Raw genomic sequence first — 20,807 nt, forward strand, 5'->3', positions numbered from 1 at the left:
AGCAATATACGGAAACAAACCCATAAATTAAACAGTTCACAGTTCACCATTAAAATTGCAAGAACAAATATGATACGATTAACCTTTACTGAAGAGGGAAATCATACGCTAACAATCCACACAGTTAGAAACTTAATATTAGTTGTAAATTATAACAATGACAAATTTGAGACAAAACCTTTCGAATGGTTTCATGAAGCAATATGCAACCAATTGCAAGAACAAATCTGATACAATTACCCTTTACTGAAGAGGGAAAGTCATATGTATCAATCTACAAAATTAGAAACTTAGTTAGGACCCTTTACTGAAGAGGCAAAAACAACTGATGATATCTTTTAGCTACATAGGCAATGCTGCAAACTGACATTATTCTCGCCTTCGTGAGAGATTGGGACCTTCCAGCATTACGAGCCCAGTAAGGATTGCCATGGTCCAGCCTCGGCAAGAGCCAAAGTCCCTGCATTGTCCAAAAAACTGCGACAAATCAATGTCAATTGCTGCATCCTGATGTGGTCGGTCATCAATCAACCTTCCAGTCTCTGAATCAGACACCTCAAATAGATCTCCTGCCGCAATGGAACTCCTTTTCTTTCTGTATCTCCCGTAACGATACAGGATAATATATGCAGTTCTTCTTGCAACCCCGCATTGGAAGCTGGCAAGGAGAAGCTGTAGTTATAATGGGATAAACAATGCTCGGTCGCCTAGTGTATCCACCCTCACCCACATACATGAACATCAGACTTCAAAAGAGTCTTATACATATATTGCATACATCTATCATCATCACAACCAGGTAATACAGTACTAAATTACAAGTAAAGTCATGGAAAGAATGCCTGCACCTTATAGTCAGAAATTTGTGCAAGTGAGCCTAACTACACAACTGTATCTTTGAAGAAAGGAAAAATACATCCATTGTGATTGCCTGAACTAGGAAGAAGCATAAGAAAAGAAAAGCATGTGTATAACTTTAAGTTTTTAAAAAGAAAATTAAGAACTTATATAAAAGAGGTGCGCGATAGAAAGAATGGTATAGAACTTTAAGTTTTTAAAAAGAAAATTAAGAACTTATATAAAAGAGGTGCGCGATAGAAAGAATGGTATAGCCGACGCAAGCAGGGAAAAGATAAAGACAGTTTACTACAAGCTCAGATATTTTATGTCAGGCTACAATTAGAAATATTATATGTCAGACTAGAAACATATACAGAAATAAAGTTAAGATTAATATTTGACCCACAACAGATTGAATTCAACACAACGCAACCTTATCAAGGCCTCAAACAACAAGATAATAGGAAATTATTCCCCATTATCACATGGTCAACTATATGGCACAACCATTGTTCTAGGATAATACTCAGATGCTCATTCCCCATCTAACGGTCTAATACCCACAACGATTCAGATCCTCCCCGATTAGGTGGTAATTGGAGTCTCCACAACTAGTGTCATTGTGGAGGAAGCAGCCGAATAACATTAACTTTAGCAAAGGAAAAAAAAACACTACATCATTATTCCATAATTGCTCAGATTTAGTCACTGCATTCACTTTGGTGTTCCATATTATAGGCTTCCTCAAACACTACGTTCATAAAACTTGTGTCCAATAACTATTGTCATTGTAACTTACAAGTCGGGCCTCCATCTTATAGACATTTTCTAAGACAACATATCTTCCCTAGCATATATAACTTGTTTTTCAGATTGAAGGGGGTTCCAACAGCAAGAGTTGGAACTGCATAATGTTGAAACTAACACTTACTGTTCCAATTGAACTGCCACTTTTGTTTCTAACAACATGTCACTTGGAGGAATATGTAACATGCAGGATTCCGCTCCAACTGTGAAAAAAATACAAAATTGTATAAGTTTAAGACAAGAGGGAATAAAAAAAGGACACTATTCCAGACTCAGCAAGAACATGAAAAGGAAATAAACACAAGCCTACCGACAATACACTTCGACTCTCCTGTTTGGTACATTTTACTGGAAAAATCGAATATCGATTTCAAGTGATTATACGTACAGACTGCGGGGGGTAGGCAGAAAAGTTATTTAGCAAGTGTCGCTTGTATATAATTGTATTCATAATTATTTACTAGGATTTTGGACGTACAGATGCACATGTAATTGAGAAGTTTTTACTCTTCGACAAAGATTTGGAAAAGTTAAGTATGCTGGGAACATAAAGGTTCTATACAGCATCTATGTAAATCGAGCATAAATCGAGTATGTTATGTTTTTTTGTTTTTCCCCCCGTATGGTGATGTACGCTGGAGCTTTGGAAGCATACAAGTACGAAGTAGTCGATGGGAGTTTAAAGCAATGAGGATGTCTGCGTAAATTCTAGCCAAGTCACTTTCATGGGTCTGGTATAGTTTCATGCTTTAACATTGTATACATAATAGGCATACGGTCTGGATACGGCTTGGATATGATATTTATTCTATCCGTACCATATCCGCTAAAATCGGATATGGATAATGCTATGCATGTGGATATATAAGCGAATATACATGCGGATACAAAACAAATATGAGAAAGCTAGACAATATTGACAAAAAATATAGTTGATATGATACAAGAGAATTCATTAATATGTTCGTTATATCTAAAAAGCTACAATGAGATATCTTGATCATCAAAAATTAACCTCAAATCCATTACTATAAGGATTAAAATTGTTGCAACAATATGATCAATACATACTCAGGTATTTTAGACAAGGATCTAGATATTTCACTACATAACCATATCCGTAACTGTTATGGTGTTTTCAGTCGTTAAATTGTGATCTCTTGTCAACAACAAACAAGTATCCCACATTATGCCTAATTCAGTCAACTCGACACTTGGGATAGCCAGAGTCCCGATTTACCCGACTCGTCGAGTCAACATCTCGTTGGGTCGACTCGAGAGGCGGTACTTGTCGGTCCTCTCGTCAAAGACGACTCACCACAAGTCTACTCGACTAGTTGTCTGACCGACATCTCATGAGAGCCGACTCGAAAGGCGGTACCTCTCGACACTCCTCCATACAAGACAAAAGGCGACTGCGACCCTCGAGCCCCCGCGGACAGAGGGTCGATATCACATTAAATACTTGACAGGCGCCGTCATTTCTCCATCCTAGTACTATTTATGGCAGATCAGACCACGCCGGCTTCGCACACCGCCTATCCCATCTCATTAATGATGAAGTGACCGCGTCTATTCCGCGACCACTCCACAGCAGACACCTGTAAAGTCGATGCTGACTCAACCGCCAGCCCAGACTCGGCCGAAGAGACCAAAATACCCTTCCTTCATTACCATAAAAGGGAAAACTATTCCCAACATGAAGGTAAGCAATTTCTCTCTATTTTTCTCCATTCCACTACACTTAAGAACTGCTATAGTTCGCCATTTCCCTCCACTCAAGTACCTTGCTAACTTGATCGCCGAAGGAACACCGGGGGAATCAAACCTTGCCTCTTACGAGTTGCTACACATGCAGGAAAGAACAACTCAACTTCAAACCAGATATTCAGAGAAGTTAGCGGCCCCTAATCAACCCAGTTCCTATCAGTTTATCTGTGTGATTACATAACATCAACAATTTGGCGTCCACCGTGGCACCTTCTCTCTTTTTTGAGCAAGTATGTCTGGTTCTGAGTATAGGGCTGATCAATCCATCCCTCGAGAACCACACCGGAGCTATGTCACTCAAGCCCAGCTTGAAGAGACGGCTTAGAAGATCTCTCAATCCCTTCAACAACAACTCACTACCTTCTCCACTGAGCTCCTCAGCCAGTTTACACAACCGCAACAAGCTACTTCCATCATTCCTCCATCCTCATGAGACTAGCGATCGGGGACTCATCCCCCTTCACAAGCTCAATATGTAGTCCCCCCTGACTCCTCATGCTTCCGTCAAGCAGTGGAAGGATCGTGACGAGCACACGACCCCACCACCACACTAGTTAACTCGCCCAGCGAATCCTTGTCGGCACCTCCTCCCTTACTCTGAAGCCACCGGCGAGAACCCTAGCCGCCATAGAGAGCACGCCGAGGGAGGGATGTTCAAGACTCTCCGTCATCAACATGCCTCTCCAACCCCCTCAGCCACATCGGGGTGTCTGAATATGATCGGGTATACAGACCAGTCGCCGAAGCCATCGGGGGAACACTCCCCTTACCGACGACCTCATAAATGCCCCGTGTGAGAAGTTCAAGATGCCTCAGGTGGAGAAGTACAAAGACGAAGGATACCCTACCGAGCATGTCCAGAACTATTATGAAATAATTCGCATGCTCCAGGCATCAAAAGCTATCATTTGTCGGTGATTCCTCGTCACTTTGTCAGGGAGCACCAAGCTCTGGTGGAATGTCCTTGAGAAGAAGTCCATCAGTAGCTTCCAGCAGCTCAACCGAAAGTTTATCCACCACTTCTTAGCTGACACCAAACAGAAGCTACCCCCTCACGTGTTGATACAGATGAGGCAGGAACCTGGAGAGAGCCTTCAAGCCTACTTCAAGAGGTTCCAGGTGAAGAGACTAGAGGTCAGCGACCCAGGGAGTTCGGTAACTATATCCACTCTTGTAGCCAGACCGCAGAACAATGATCTGGCGGACTCACTGGCCAAGATGTTAGTCACCAATTATGAGCAACTAATGGCCAAAGCTCACAGGTATATGGACATGGAGGATGACCGAGCTTATAAGACGGAAGCCAAGACCACAAAAACATCCACGGTCGCAACCTCGGTAGTAGCAGCAGTAGCAGAAACACCAGCAACACCAGCACTGTCGACATCTGCGATAGCACCGATAGTGGTGCCGACACCGGAGTTAGCTAGAGGCCCCCAAAAAGGAAGGAGTGGCTGAGAGACCCCCCAAGAGTCGACTCCCGCTCCAACTGGTCCGACAGGAGGGATCGACGGAGGGATCGAAGCCTAGACCCGCTCTCACGGTCCTCAACACCTCTCTTGCAGAAGCCCTCTCCTGGTCCCTAGCGATGGGAGGCACAATCGAGATGTTGGATCCAGCGCATCCCTCTCGGCATTAGACAGATCGTTGGCCATTAGCACCTCCCTCCTTACCTCAGGCCAGTTTGAGCAATCCAATTCCAAGTCGTCCCCCACAACCCAGACGAACTTCTCTTTCTAGTTCTTGTTTGAGTCATGAAGGCTGGTAATGAGCTTATACTTGCCCACTATTTGAAAGTGAAAGTGTGGCTCGGTCTGGTTCACCTTGACGCTTACAAGACGGCCCAACACCTTCAGAGATGGTTTTATCGCCAGCCAATGGCAGATCACCACGATCCCAGCCAGGGCCGCAATGACGTTTGACTTTATCTGTGCTGGTGACACCCCTAGAGTCGTGAAGACTTGCTGAAGGAAAGGATTCAAAGGCAATCGTAGGCAGAACTCCAGGTTCCTTAGGTACAATGGAGACCGATCCGGTCCGTGATCGTAGACGACCTCCGATCTTGTCAGCGCCATCAGTTGATACTCTTGAGGGATGTCAAATCTCCCGTGGAGCATCCTTATCTGCGATTGCGTTACTTTAGAGTGGAACTCTGCCAACTGATGTGGTGTGTTTGTGAATATGTTGAGATTGCAAGTGCACAATCAAGTTATAGTATAAAAAAATACCGAATCTCACAAGGAAGGTATTGTATGAATTAATCAAAAGGCGGTACTTGTCGGCCATTTAGTCAAAGACGACTCGCCACAAATCTACTTGACTAGTTGTCTGGCCGACATCTCACGAGAGCCGACTCGAAAGGCGGTACCTCTCAACACCCCTCCATACAAGACAAAAGGTGACTGCGACCTTGAGCCCCTCGCTGACAGCGTGTCGACATCATATTAAATACTTGACATGTGCCATCATTTCTCCATCCCCGATACTATTTATGACACATCGGACCACGCTGGCTTCGCATGCCGCCTATCCCGTCTCATGATGCCAAAGTGACCGCACCTATTTCGCGACCACTCCACAGTTGACACCTGTAAAGTCGACGCTGACTCAACCGCTAGCCCAGACTCGGCTGAAGAGACCAAAATGTAATTCCTTCATTACCATAAAAGGGAAAACTATTCCCAACACGAATGTAAGCAATTTCTCTACATTTTTCTCCATTCCATCGCATTTAAGAACTGCTACAGTTAGCCATTTTCCCTCACTTAAGTACCTTGCTAACTTGATCGTCAGAGGAACAACGGGGGAATTAGACCCCGCCCTCATACGAGTTGCTACATGTGCAGGGAAGAACAGTTCAACTCCAAACAAGATATTCGCAGAAGTTAGCAACCCCTAATCAACCCAGTTCCTATCAGTTTATCTGTGCGATTACATAACATCAACAGTAACCATATCCTATTAGTTACAGATTTTAATAACCTTGCATATCTATATCCTAACGGATATAGATGCAGATATTTTCTCAGGTACGGATATTATTTGTGCACATCTAATACTCATGCTACATTATGTGTGGAGCTCATTACCGGCAAAATCCAGTCAAAAGCTTAAGAATCGTACGCCTCACTTAAAACACATAATTCTTGTGGATAGCAATAGGTGCATCAGTCACACTGCATAAATCCAGAACCCTAAGACCAAATGATCGACATACTCAGAGCATAACAAACAAAATAGATGTATACGATGTCAATAAGACACGTTTATTGCATAAAAAGAAAGCACCACCAAGTTTGAAAAACATACACACACAGCGACGACACTCAAGACATTTTTGGTTCAATACCATCTATACCTCAAGTTTTATCAAAATACTTTCATTCACACCAAACTTCATACGTATAACCCTCTCCTACTCACGAGCAACAACCACCACCTGTTTCCCGACATTTCTCCCCGAGAGCAGACCAATCAATGCCGCAGGTGCATTCTCAAGCCCCTCCACAACATCCTCCACATAAGTGATCTTTCCTTCTTTTATATACGGCACAGTCTTCTGGAAAAACTGATCATAAATAGGGAAATAATCATACGCATTGAACCCTTCAATCCTCAATCGCTTCGTGACAACAAACATCAAGTTGTGTACACCCTCAGGTTTATCAAGGTTGTATTGAGATATCATCCCACATGCTGCGATTCTGCCATGGTTCCTCATGTTGAGAAGAACAGCATCGAGCATTTCTCCGCCTACATTCTCGAAATAGATGTCGATTCCTTCAGGAAAGCACCTGAAATTATATTGAAATTCTTCTTTAGATAGTGACCTGGCATATGAAAATCCAATGATCTTTGTTGTTTTTTAATGGTTAAAGGGAAAACTAAGAGGAGGCATATCCAAGAGCAAATCCAACCGTATTCATTTTTTATGTAGGGTTAATTGCAGATAGACCCCTTGTATTATTGTTCTTTTAAGGGGAAAAAGTAGGGCAAGAAGCCTCACCACTGTTTCAAATTTACTACCCCACTAGTTTTATTTTTGCACAGACTCCATAAGCGAAAATATTTGTCTCTTTTATCTTCAGGGGTCTATCTGTCACAAATTTCTCTTTCACCAAGGGATAAAGAGTCAGAAAATGTCACTCAAGGGGTTTATCTGCAAAAATAGAATGAGTGAGGTAGCACATAAAACAACGATACAGGGGTTCCATCTGCGATTAATCCTTTTAATTAATGAGATAGGTCAGCAGACACCCTTTTTTTTGTCAAGGCAAAAAGCGAGGCGAGTCTCCTTAGATTAGTCAGCAAACACCCTTACTATCTAAAAATATGAGGCCACGATGAAATTTTTAAGTGAGGATCTCACTGAGATAAAACTAGATATATACCGCAAAGCAAGATATATACCGCAAAGCAATCATAATTCACTATAGTACAATGCTCAATTCTCTAGAATGATGTAGCGACCACAATTCTTGAAAGAAAAATATCAGTTCAATCAAAAGTAAAGGCATGAAACTGACCTTTTCAACGCTGCATTAAGGTCCTTTTCCTTCTTATAATTGAATGCCTCATCAAATCCAAATTTTTTCTTCAAAAGATTAACCTGAGATGATATATCCATGGAAAAGCTTAGGATAAATGGCTCAGACTATGCAATCGACATGCCCATCAATTTTTTCACAGAGATACAAGCTTCCGTTTTAGGCAGTTATTTCTTGTGTGCTGCCCACATATTTTATTGACTAATCTTATACGTTCACCTTAATTTTTATGGCAGGCGCGGATCTATGAATAGGAGATGTTGAAATAATTTTAGCATGTTTCCTTCAAATTATCGCTCCACCTTTCAGATATTTTAAAGTATGATCACCTATATATTCTATGGGGGTGTACCTACTTATCATAATATCCTGTTTTATTAGCATCTGGTCCTGTGACATCTATTTTCTCCTTAATATTTAAACTCCCATAGAATCAAGATCAGAGGTAGACATTTCCCAAGAACAAGAATACTTCCATGTGATTTTCATGTGAGTTTAAAAACTAACATGAAAATAATGCCGTCATGAGTGTTGGGGCTCTATGTGTTAATAAAATACAAGAGTTAATTGCGAAATAAGCACCTGTAGTACAGCTGTCTTGGACCCTCTAGTTTCGCTTTTGTAGACAGACCCCTAAGTGACTTTTTTTTGACTATTTTACCCTGATGGGTCTATTCACCAAAAAAAAGAAGAAGAAAAGAAAAGAAAATCCCTTTCTCTGAGGGGTAGTATATTATACCACAGCGGGTCTATACACAATTAACTCAAAATTGAATAAAGACAATAAGTAGCTACATTCTCATACAAGGGATGGGAATAATTCAAGGGGTGCATCTACAGATAATCCTAAAGTAGCTACATTCTCATACAAGGGATGGGAATAATTCAAGGGGTGCATCTACAGATAATCCTAAAATAAACCATGTCGTTCACACTTAAGGGGGATGGGAATAATTCAAGGGGTGCATCTACAGATAATCCTAAAATAAACCATGTCGTTCACACTTAAGGAAAAAAAGAGGATAAAATTAAGCAGCTCTCAAGCACGTATACCTTTTCATCAGATCCAGCACTTCCAACCACATAACAGCCCATCAGTTTAGCAAACTGTCCGACGAGCTGGCCAACTGCGCCTGAAGCTGCTGATACAAAAACAGTTTCCCCTTTCTTCGGAGAGCAAACCTTGTAAAATCCAGCATAAGCTGTTACTCCTGGCATGCCTGCAGACAAATGTGGAAACATAGGAAATTATTACCAATCAAAAGTGGTTTACGAGATTATGCAGTCATAAAGTCTAACTACTCTTTGGTTGCATAAGACATTGGGCTGGTATCCGCTGGAAGCATTAGTATAGAATCATCGTTATGGTTATAAGTTAAAAATTTTTTGGTAATATCTCAACTTTACTCTCTTGTTTATTAAATTTACCACTTCTCTTTTAGATACACAGGTTCCAAAGTGAACACTTCATTTCGTCTACACACTTCCGGTATATTTTGTATGTACTTGTGTGCATAATTACTAGCTACAGGCATTTAAGCACACTTTCGAGCAGTTTTGGTTTCTCCTTGAGCATCTGCATATTAGAACAAATAAAGAACTGTTCGATTTTAGGAAAAAAATTACGGGATAGAAGCAGAAATTGTTTACTTTTATCGATTTTTCATGTATCGGACATTCTGTGTTGAACTATGAAGAGCATTTAGAGAAAGAACTCAGTTTTAGTTCAACGGACAAATACTTCTGAAGACTTGGCAATTAAGTTTGGCATACCATAAAGTAAAATTTAAATTAATGGTGAAAAACGCCCCCCATTTTAATGAATCTCTCTCCATTAACCATTTCAGAACGACTTGGACTCTGACAGTTATAGTACTCAAGAGCAAACAGATAAAACATTGAATTTCTTTCAAATAAAAAACTGAAAAATTATCTCAATGAGATACTGATTGCAATACGGCATCAATAAATGAAGTCAATTCAAGCTATATAAACCGGCACTTGCAACTAGAATTATATCAAATAAAAGAAAGAATAGAATCCCAAAGTAGATTAACTCACCCAAGAGTCCAGTGTAGTAAGAAAGGGGTATGTCGGTATCTTTAATTTTGAACAGGGTTTCCGGTGATGTTACGAGGCTGTACTCTTCCCATCCAGTTATCCCCCACACATAGTCACCAACCTTGAAATCTGGATGCCCAGAATCCAATACTTTGGCGACGCCAAAACCACTTATAGGCTGTGCCATAACAACAGGAATCATTACCATCATAAAAAAGAAACTAACATGTAAAAGAAAATAAAGGACTATGGATGTGATGCTGGGTCCTTTTACAATGTAAGCTGCATTAAGAAACAATAATGCTCCTAGGAAAAGCTCCGTTATTAGGAAAATAGAACCCTGATGCTATCTTATTCTTCCTAGATTGTTGTAGCACTTATCATATGCAAGGTTGACCCACAGTATTTACATCTACCTCCATATCATAACATTTCTTGTAAGTCATTAATGTAATTATCAAATAACAAGCAAACTCTGATATCATGTTCACTTGGAAAATATATTATTTGATCAGTAGATATGGACAAGAGTGTCCTGCTTCGGCAAAGGGTGACAGACATATGACAATTGTCAGAACTCCAACAATTAACTAATAGTTTGAACTTTTGAACGAACAAATCCATTATAATATTTAAGACAGTATCTCTAAAGTTCCAAATCATTACACGCGGCGGTGCTATTTAAAAAAAAAAAATCCTTTAAATTCGTATTTGAACCTAAGTTGTCCTGATGTCACCCTAAAATTCCTAACAATTACTCCAAAACTCTAAAATTCTAGTGAAGGTTAAGGATTATGATTTTATATTCTAAAGCTATACTACAACCTGAATAATAATAATAAAACAATTTTAACACAATTAAAAATCAATTTCCCCCCAAAACCAAGCAAACCCATGTACCCAAATACCTCAATACACAGAACCCACTAGAAAAGAACTAAAAAAATTTAAGATATTAAAAAGGCAAATATACCGATCCAGGGACGAAATCAGGGACATAATTGGCCTCCTCGTGCTTGGACATGCGATTCCTCATATAAGGGTCACAAGACAAGTACAAATTCTTTAATAAAACAGCTTTTGATCCCTCTGCTACTTTCAATCGAACAGTTTCGGTCCTCACGATCTCCATATCGCTCTCTTTCGGAAACCCATTTACGTAATTCTTTAGTATCACTTTCTTGTTGGGTTTCAGCTCTCCAACTCCGATATTATTCGCCATTGTTCCTTTTTTTTTTTTTGAGGTTATATGGTGAGATTTTGCGAGGGAAATGGTGAAAATGGAGAAGATATAATGAGGGGGCTCATTGTGAAGTGCGGTCACTCGTGACAACAGTAGAAAAATCCAGAAGGGAGATTATATCTCGAATATTGCAGGAAAATAAAGAGGGGAATAACTGTGTATACAGAAAAATAAAAAGAAAATTCCATTAAATTATCATTAAGGATAAAATTTTGAAAACACCCGATTTTTTAAATTGATATAGCAAAATCGACCCTTTCTGAAAAAAAAGCAAGGTCTATTTTACTGAGGAAGTGTTTTTCAAACTGCACGGAACTAGCAGTCTCATGCATTTCGTTTTCTTTTTGAACTGTATGGGACTAGCAGTCCTGTGCATTTCAAAACTATCTGCTTAGTGCAATTCAAAAAGAAAACAAAATGCACGGGACTGCTAGTCCCGTGCAGTTCAAAAAACGAAATGCACGGGACTCCCGTGCTAGTCCCATGCAGTTCGAAAAACTCTTCTGCAGCAAAACCGATCATTTTCATCTGAAAAGGATCGATTTTACTGATTTTTTTCAAAAAGAGTCGATTTTATTATATAAATTTGAAAATCGGGTGTTTTCAAAAAATTATCCTATCATTAATTGTTTGGGGGGTTTTCGTATTAATTTTTCTAATGTATAGAGGTTAGTGTAAACAGGCACGTGACGTGATGTGTATGATATATTTTGAATACGCCCCGCCCTCTCTCTGCTTTTTTTAATACTATTTTCTATGCACGTGTAATGCACGTGGTTAAATATTAAAAAATTCTTGTTTTATATTTATTTCATTACTTTAAATAAGTAAGATTTATCTTGAGTTCAAATATATATAATTGAATTATAAGATTTATTAGTATTTTATTTAAATATTTAAAAAAATTAATGTAAATGAATTTAAGCTAAACTTGGATGAATATACGTATCTGGGATATTGTAATTGTTATTATGAATTTTAGTTATAGTAATGTAGAAAATATTTCAAAATTTTAAGTTTATTCAAATATTTTTTGACTTAAAAAGCTAAGATCATTGTTTGATTTACTGCAAACTTGTAAATTATTTTTGTTCTAAGAATTTTTAATTGATCACTACCACCAACACCCAACAGTAACTTAATTAAAGTATGAAAGTAAATATTGATCAAATTTGGTCCCTTATTCAATATGGCAACAATCTCAACAAGTAATAATTAGTAAGCCAAGGATTTTTTTTTGAAAACAATGAATATTGAAGTTTGTGACAACCCCAAGCAAATTCATCACAATAGTAATTCTTTGACAATTGGTTAAAGAGGCCACCTTTATATTATAAATGATCGATCACATGCTGCACTAGCTATCAGGAAGAGTATTTTATGTCTATCTGATAATATATCCATTCACAGGATCAATAAAAGCAGATTTTTATCGATTACCTCTCACGAAATGCAGGATCATATCCATAGATAATAATATAATATAGTAAAATGGTTAAATATCAAAGTGTAATTTGATTAGTGAGGGACTTTGTGGTGGAGGACCGTGAATCATCTAGCACTCCACAATTACACCTGAGAGTTTCGTGAGGAAAGATTGACTATATGCAGTCGTTGAATCTCATCTCAATGAAAGAGTGCTCCGAAAATCACAGTAGGATGGTTTTAGTCATCTTGGAAATGATTAAATAGCCATAGTGGGAGATTCTTAATGATGATTAAAAATAAATTATTCTGATTACTGGTTTTTACCATGCATAATCGGTTTTGGGTTATCCTTAAGAATACCATGTGTAGTATCCTTCCGGGATTTCCCTTTAGAATGTATTGAGGTATCCCACCCCCAGCTCTTTGGCGAACCTAAATCCAATTGTATTCGGCCACATTGTTGGGTTATCCTTAAGAATATTAAGAGTAATATTCTCCAGGAACTTTCTGTTATTGGAAATAAGAGAAGATGTTTAACCTCGTAAACCCGTCGAATGAATGGGAGAAGTAGTTTAACCTCTTATACTCATCGGAGGAATGTGAGAAGTAGTTTAACCTCTTATACTCATCGGAGGAGACCGTTCTCATGCGGTTCATTTCGACGTTATGATGTCAGCGTCAACCAAGGCTTGAATGCTATTCTTGATAGTGAAGTAAGCCTTGGTGGGATGAAGGATCCTCCTGTGTACGCACAATACTTTGGATCCAAAATGTTGTTAGCTTCCTCCTGATTCGTAATAGGTGACAGCTTGATTTTGTTATTTTCAAGGAGGTATTTAAAGATAGCTGGAACCTCTTTATCCTTGAAGGAGTACTCTTTTTGGAGTCTCGAATCCGGAGTCATTCGTTGCTTCTGAGGTTGCTGTCGTGAAGTCTGATTAGCATCAGCAGCCGCTGCAAGTGTCTTTCCCTTACCACAAGAATAAAAATTTGAGTTCGTCTCCACGAACAGCTCAGTGTTAAGGAACGACAATGAACGTCACTATCTGGTTCACAGGAGTTCGATTGACGTCGGTGAACGCTTGAAGTGAATCGACGAACTACGTGAGCTGACAGAATTTCGGAATAACGAAGGCACAGGCTAATCGAGAGCCCCGCGATGTTTACAAAAAGAACAACGCCTTTCGTGTCTCGTTCGTTCTACAGATAATCCAACCATTGGAGCTGATAGAACTCTTCGTCAGACTTCCAACGCACTTCGAATCACTAGGGGTGTCCTAGATTTTTGGGGACGCCCCAGGGGTGTCCTAGATTTTTGGGGACGCCCCAGGGGTGTCCTAGATTTTTGGGGACGCCCCAGGGGTGTCCTAGATTTTTGGGGACGCCCCAGGGGTGTCTTAGATTTTTGAGGACACCCCAGGGGTGTTGCCTATAAATAGAAGCCTTAGGCCTCACTTTTGGAGGATCTGGATTTTTGGAGAATTGGCGAAGCCCTGCTGGAGTGAAGAGTGATCGAGCACTTCAACACAAGAGAGTTCTTCATCAGATCTACATCACCCGCATCCGTTCCTTAGCATTACCCCTCGTCGGTAATCCTAAGAAGAGCAAATATCTCGCTTTATCCGAGATAGGCGCTTCAAGTTTCTAGATCTCCTCGCGGATCGACGAAGCTCTGCCCGATTTTTCTGGATCAGATCTGATTGCCAGGTAGTCCACGGATATCGACGTCCCCGTCACAGGCTAAAGACCCACGCAAGCAAGAGACGATAAACGGATCTTGTGTTTATTTTCAAGAAAGTTGTAATTTTTATTTTCGTTATTTGAATTCATTTGTAACGTTTGAAGTTTTAATGAAATCAATGATGAAGGCAACTTTTGACAAAAATAAACTGGCGACCACAGTGGGAGCCAACGGCCTCGCTGCCGAGGCCGTCGTGACGCAACCGGCATTCAAGATCCGGGTGAATGAAGAGATCGAATACGAGTTCGATCAACAAAAGTTTGAAGAGTACCTCTCTTCCTCCTCCTCCAGATCCGCCTCTCCAAACAGGCACAGGAAGATTTCATCTTCCAAGAGTGCTCACGGGCCCTCAGGATCGAAGATCCAAGATCCCCTCGCCGCCGTTGCACTTACTCACCGCGACGCTCCAATGGCGTCCGTCAGCTGGCCAAGGCTTTGGAGCCGATGGACGGGATCCGCTATAATGTGGATCTAAAATCCAGGCAGCGCCGGGAACAACAACGGCGAACAACCAACTCCTCCTCCAAGACAGAAACGAACGAATGGGTTCGTGTAAAGAGGACCCGCTCCACCCTCGAGGAGTGAATCAAGAAGCATCGAGCATTGCTCGCACATGCCCGAGCCCTTTTGCAGAAAGCGAAAGAAATGCAGAGGGGAGAAGCAGTGGAGAAGCCGCCTAAGCGCAAGCAAGTTTGGGTGCCAAAGACAAAACCAGCACTTAAGGCAAAAGTGGGCGGAGTTATCGTCCAGCCTATTTCAAATCCAGATCCCGTTTCCCCTGTACCCGTACCTCCAACGGAGTCAGGAAAGAACGTGGATCTCAATAAATCCAGGGGTCCTTTGAAGGGTCGCCTCGATCCTGAAGATCGAGGTAAAGCACCCGTCAAGGAGCGATTGGGACCGTTGAAAAGTCCCCAAACAACAGTCAAGACTGGGGGTCGTACTAACAAAGGGAAAGCCCCTATTACCGACCGCATTGGATTGCGAGTCGAAGTTCAAGAGCCCGTTGAACTTTCACGCTCTCAAAGGCGTAAAAGTGAACGAGTGACTCTTGGAGACACAAATAAAGTGTCGCGTCCCCAGAGGAAAACATATTTGTCTGATGACGATGTTACACCTGGGAAGGCGTGCCAACACTTTATGGGTTGCTCCAGTTATCAAACTGAGGAGCTGTACTATAGGGCTGGGGGTGCGAATAAATCCCGGAAAAGAAATGATCGAGACACGGAGCCTCATTGTCCGTGTGCCAACATAATCAAAGCAGTATTATCGGAATGCTGCTGTTCTAAAACCCCAAAAAGAGTCTCGGTGTTTGAGAGAATCTCTACCAGGGCGTCCGAGGCCAAACCAAGGCATTTCCAAAGGAGGAAACCCATTCGCCAAGATGATGAATTTCCAGAAGTGTCCGTCAATATGACCGGCAGAAGGAAATCGACGCAACACTTAAACCCAGATCAGTTTGCCGATGTATCCCGGCGTATGACTCGGTTGCGGTCAGGAATCAATAAGCGAAAGAATTACCAAAAGATGCAAAAAGGACTTCCTTTGGAAGAGGAGGTATTAGATGCTGGTTCAGATTCTTGCTCGGCTATAGCGTCCGATGACACGGCATCGAGCACGGGACAACCCTACGAGTCATTTATGATCAGCGCCGAACAAGTAACCAAGATGCTTGAAGAGGCACTGGCTAAGCAGAAGGAAAGCTTCAAGTTCGAGATGGATCTGGCCATGCAGCAGATGAGGGAAATGCATGACCAGCAAATCGCGACACTGACAACTCACCAAGGAGAACCCAGTCGTCGCAATAATCCAAATCGAGATGAGAATGAACGGGAAGAAGATAATGTCAATCCTGTCAACAATAGTAACGGAGGCGGTCCCTTGAATGATAATGCAAAGGAGGACCACGTTACCTCTCCCCGAAGCCACTCGAAGACGGATACGAGTGAAGATAAGAAGATGAAGGACTTGGAGAGCAAAATTAATGCTTTAATGTCTGCTCAAGAGGTAAAGAAGACCGGCATTCCGTGTCCTTACCCGAAAGAGTGGGACTCGATCCCGTATCCAGCGAAGTTCAACCTGATCAACTTCACGCCGTTCGACGGGAAGGGCTCGCCAACTCAGCACCTGATCTATTTCAAGTCCCATTTGGGAGTGATCTCTGGCAACGAGCCTCTGATGGTCCGGTCATTTACCTGGAGAGCATGTTCCTCACTCATTTCTTCGATGATGATGCTGAAGTGTCGATCAGGACACTCTTCGATGAGAAACAAAAAGACGAAGAGTCGGTGGATACCTTCATCAAACGCTTCCGCAATCGGGCAATGAACTGCAAGGATCCCATCACGGAGGAATTCATCTTGCAGACTTGTCATAACAATTTGTCCATTAACATCTTGGATGTTATGGGAGTAGAGCCGCTCAAGACATGGAAGGATTTGAAGGCCCGAGGAGAGCAAGCCGAACGATTCCTCAAAAGGAAGAAGGCCGAGAGGAGCCAACCGATGGCTAATTCTCCGAACTCGAACTTCGCCTCTCGTGATAGGGGCAAGGCACCTGCAGCGGCTGTTGATCAAACGTCAAAACAGCAGTCCCGAAGACAGCAGAAGACTTCGGATCAAAAGGCCCAGAAAGAGTACTCGTTCAAGGACGAAGACGTTCCCGCCATCTTCGAGTCTCTTCTCGAAAACAACAAAATCAAGCTCCCGCCCATCACGAATCAGGAGGAAGCTGAAAATACTACGGATCCAAAGTACTGCGCATACCACAGGAGGATCCTTCATCCCACCAAGGATTGCTTTACTTTAAAGAATAGCATCCAAACCTTGGTTGAAGCCGGCGTCATAACGCTAGGATAAGCCAAATGAGAATGGAAACACTCCAAAGAGTATATGAGTATAAACTGCTTCTTAATCCTCCGACCGGTATAAGAGGTTAAACTGCTCCCTGATACTCCAACATGTATATGAGTCTAAACTGTTTCCTACCATTGATGGGAAGTTCGCTGAAGAGAAATGTTACGGCTAATATTCTTAAGATACCCAAAATATGTACGGAGTACAAAGTCAGACCCAGGTTGCCAAAGAAAAGAAGCTGGGGGTGGGATGAGTCATGTAATGGGAAGTTTCCGAGCAGGAAGAACACTATATGTAATTTTCTTAAGGATAACCTGATAATTACGAACATAAGTGATAAACACTACTTAAAGCCCCCAAACTAATGATTATGTAGCTTCCAGCACCACTGTCTACGACTGGTCAACCTTCCTATAGTTAGGACGCAATTGAAACCAAAGTCCCTCTAAGATTCTTGCCATGAAGCGAGAGTCCACTTTCAAATTGAACGATCATAGCCTAATAAAAGGTAAGATCGTTCAAACCCTGGCGCGCATTCGCACTGCTGTCCTTGGTCCAAAGCCCTATGAAAAGGTTAGGGCGCACATACCAGGATTCTCCTCTGCCGATTCCGCTTTCATGAACGGAGAGTGCCACCTTTCAATTGATGCAATCAACGCTAGTAAAAGTTAGGATTGTCGTACCAAACTTCAATTAGTGCAAACCTGTAGAATGAGTTAGGACTAAGTATTGAGTTATCCCTCATTCGATAGAAGCGAAAGACTTTTCATTTTTTTTTCTATTTTTCAGGACCAAACCTATAAAAAGTTAGGGGTCGAAATAGGATTTTCCCTCAATAAAAGTAAGGAACTGCTTTTGCGTGTGGATCAAGCAACGGCAATCGCTATAAAAGTAGGGTTACTTGAATCTTTCGCGATTTTCTCAGGAGTGGGAGATCCCATCCTAGTTTGCATCTTTCCGGATTCTGGGGGTGGAGATTCCACTTCGAGTTTCCCTTTCCAACTGAAGATTAGAATATAAAATTCGTTCCTCTTCGGTGCCGGGAGATAGAATATAAAATTCTTAGCCTCTTCCCATTTTGGTTCGTCTTTAGCCACTGAAGAAAAGACAGCAATTCTTAACCTTCAAATCCGTACATTCGGCTATGCAGCCGGGGAACTATTATCTTCGCACTGCCTAAAGTAGAGATAAGGCTACGTCTAATACACGTTGGCCCGGTTTAAGTGTTCTTTCACCGATTGAAGAAAAATCAAAAACGACAATAAATAAAAAAAAAAGAAAATAAAAGAAGACAAAAATAAAAGATAAAAACAAAAAATAAAAACACAAGGAGAAAAGAACGAAAAGAATAGAAATAAGGACATTAGGAAAAAAAAAAATAACAAAAAAAATCTAAAAAAAAAAAAAAGCAAAAAAAAAAAAAATAAAAAAAAGAAAGAAAACAAGAGAAGAAAAATACAAAAAATAAAAAAAGAAAAAAAAAAAAGAGAAACAAAAAAAAAAAAAAAAAATTAAAAAGAAAACACAACAAGAAAAAAAACTCGAAAAACAAAGGAAATGAAAAAGTACTGTATGACACCCAAGAATTCGACAGTCTGGGAGTATTTTATCCGCCGAAGGCCTAAAGGTAGGTATAAGGGTCAACCGGCCTAACAACGCGTGGCCGGTTAGTCTTTGACCGGCGGTAAAAGGACAAAAAGACCACCAATAATTCAACATTGTGGCAGGTTGTTATTAATAACACCATAATCCGTGCCTCACACGCATGGGGAATTTTATCCCGAAGCCTAAGCAGGGATAAGCCAACGCCTAACACGCGTTGCCAGTTTAGTCTTTTACCGATTGAAGAAGACACCAGAATCCGAGTCTGGGGACTTTTATCCTGAATCCTAAGTAAGGATAAGTCAGCGCCTAACACGCGTTGCCGGGTAGCCTGTTCCCGTAACAATGGCGAAGTCTACGTCTTCGAAGTCGTAGCATCAAGTCTAAGGGAGTTCATTCCTTTAGCACAACGTCACATGCGGAACGGACTTAAAACAATCCGCATGTAAGCCCGATTCAAACGGTAATTGGTAAGAGCACGTCAAATCCGTTGAGGGCTGAGGATTTGCCAAAAATCCTAAGTCAACGTCTGATACACGTTGCTGTTTAGTCTTTTCACAGGAGAAAGACGAAGTCTACGTATTCAATATCGTAGCACTAAAAGGGTTAACTCTTTTAGCTTAACGTCACATGCGGAACGGACTTGAACAATCCGCATGCTAGCCCGACTCAAACGGTAGTCGGTAAAGGCATATCAAATCCGTTAATGGCTGAGGATTTGCCAAAAATCCTAAGTCAACGTCTGATACACGTTGCTGTTTAGTCTTTTCACGGGAGAAAGACGAAGTCTACGTATTCAACATCATAGCGCTAAAAGGGTTAACTCTTCTAGCTTAACGTCACATACGGAACGGACTTAAATAATCCGCATGCTAGTCCGACTCAAACGGTAGTCGGTAAAGGCTCATCAAACCCGTTGATGGCTGAGAATTTGCCAAAAAAATCTATAAATACGAGTCATTGACGCATTAGCTCCGTCAGTTGGTCTCGTGACTCGAACATCCAATCACTTAGGGATAAGATCCACAAATGCAGATGAATCAGCTTTAACAGTTGGTCCTGTAGCTCCGACATTTGGGATCACCGTGCTCCAATACCTTAAGAGCTTAAACTGTGTATACTCCAATAAACGTACGAGTATAAACTGTGTTAACGTCGGGCAGTTCGAAACCCTAGGGTCAACGCCAGTCAACACGTAACCCTAGGTCAGCGCCAGTCAACGCGTTGCGACCAAAAGTCAATGTACGACGGTTTGAAACCCTAAGGTCAACGCCAGTCAACACGTAACCCTAGGTCAATGCCAGTCAATGCGTTACGACCAAAAAGTCAAAGTTCGACGTTCGAAACCCTAGGGCCAACGCCGGCCAACGCGTAACCCTAGGTCAACGCCGATCAACGCGTTGCGACCAAAAAGTCAACATTCGACGTCCGAAACCCTAGGGTCAACGCCGGTCAACGCGTAACCCTAGGTCAACGCCAGTCAACGCGTTGCGACCAAAAAGTCAAAGTTCGACGTTCGAAACCCTAGGGTCAACGCCGGTCAACGCGTAACCCTAAGTCAACGCCAATCAACGCGTTGCGACAAAAAGTCAACATTCGACGTTCGAAACCCTAGAGTCAACGCCGGTCAACGCGTAACCCTAGGTCAACGCCAGTCAACGCGTTGCGACCAAAAAGTCAACATTCGACGTTCAAAACCCTAGGGTCAACGCCGGTCAACACGTAACCCTAGGTCAACGCCACTCAACGCGTTGCGACAAAAAGTCAACATACGGTGATCTGAAACCCTAAGTCAGCACAATGTGACAGAGATAGTCAGTTCAAAGTCAACTCAATGACACGAGCCAAACTCAACTCACTGGTGGTAGACTCGAGACTCCGACGACGGCCAGGCGATAAACGTAGCGCCGGAA

The 20,807-nt window shown here is 41.6% G+C and overlaps 2 protein-coding genes across 2 annotated transcripts; both read right to left on the reverse strand.

Annotated features, from left to right (window-relative positions):
• LOC109829390 lies at positions 125-1,953 on the reverse strand. The gene is made up of 2 exons (XM_020396514.1): positions 1,772-1,953; positions 125-658 (listed from the first exon to the last, which is right to left on the reverse strand). The coding sequence occupies exons 1-2, from the start codon at positions 1,831-1,833 to the stop codon at positions 370-372; spliced, it is 351 nt and encodes a 116-aa protein (XP_020252103.1). The 5' UTR covers positions 1,834-1,953; the 3' UTR covers positions 125-369.
• LOC109830159 (2-alkenal reductase (NADP(+)-dependent)-like) lies at positions 6,623-12,057 on the reverse strand. Its single transcript, XM_020397332.1, has 5 exons — positions 10,999-12,057; positions 10,026-10,203; positions 9,018-9,184; positions 7,944-8,026; positions 6,623-7,211 (listed from the first exon to the last, which is right to left on the reverse strand). Exons 1-5 carry the CDS (start codon positions 11,245-11,247, stop codon positions 6,833-6,835), a joined length of 1,056 nt encoding a protein of 351 aa, XP_020252921.1. The 5' UTR covers positions 11,248-12,057; the 3' UTR covers positions 6,623-6,832.

This window comes from Asparagus officinalis, chromosome 2, assembly GCF_001876935.1.
Source record: "Asparagus officinalis chromosome 2, Aspof.V1, whole genome shotgun sequence".
NCBI lineage: Eukaryota > Viridiplantae > Streptophyta > Magnoliopsida > Asparagales > Asparagaceae > Asparagus > Asparagus officinalis.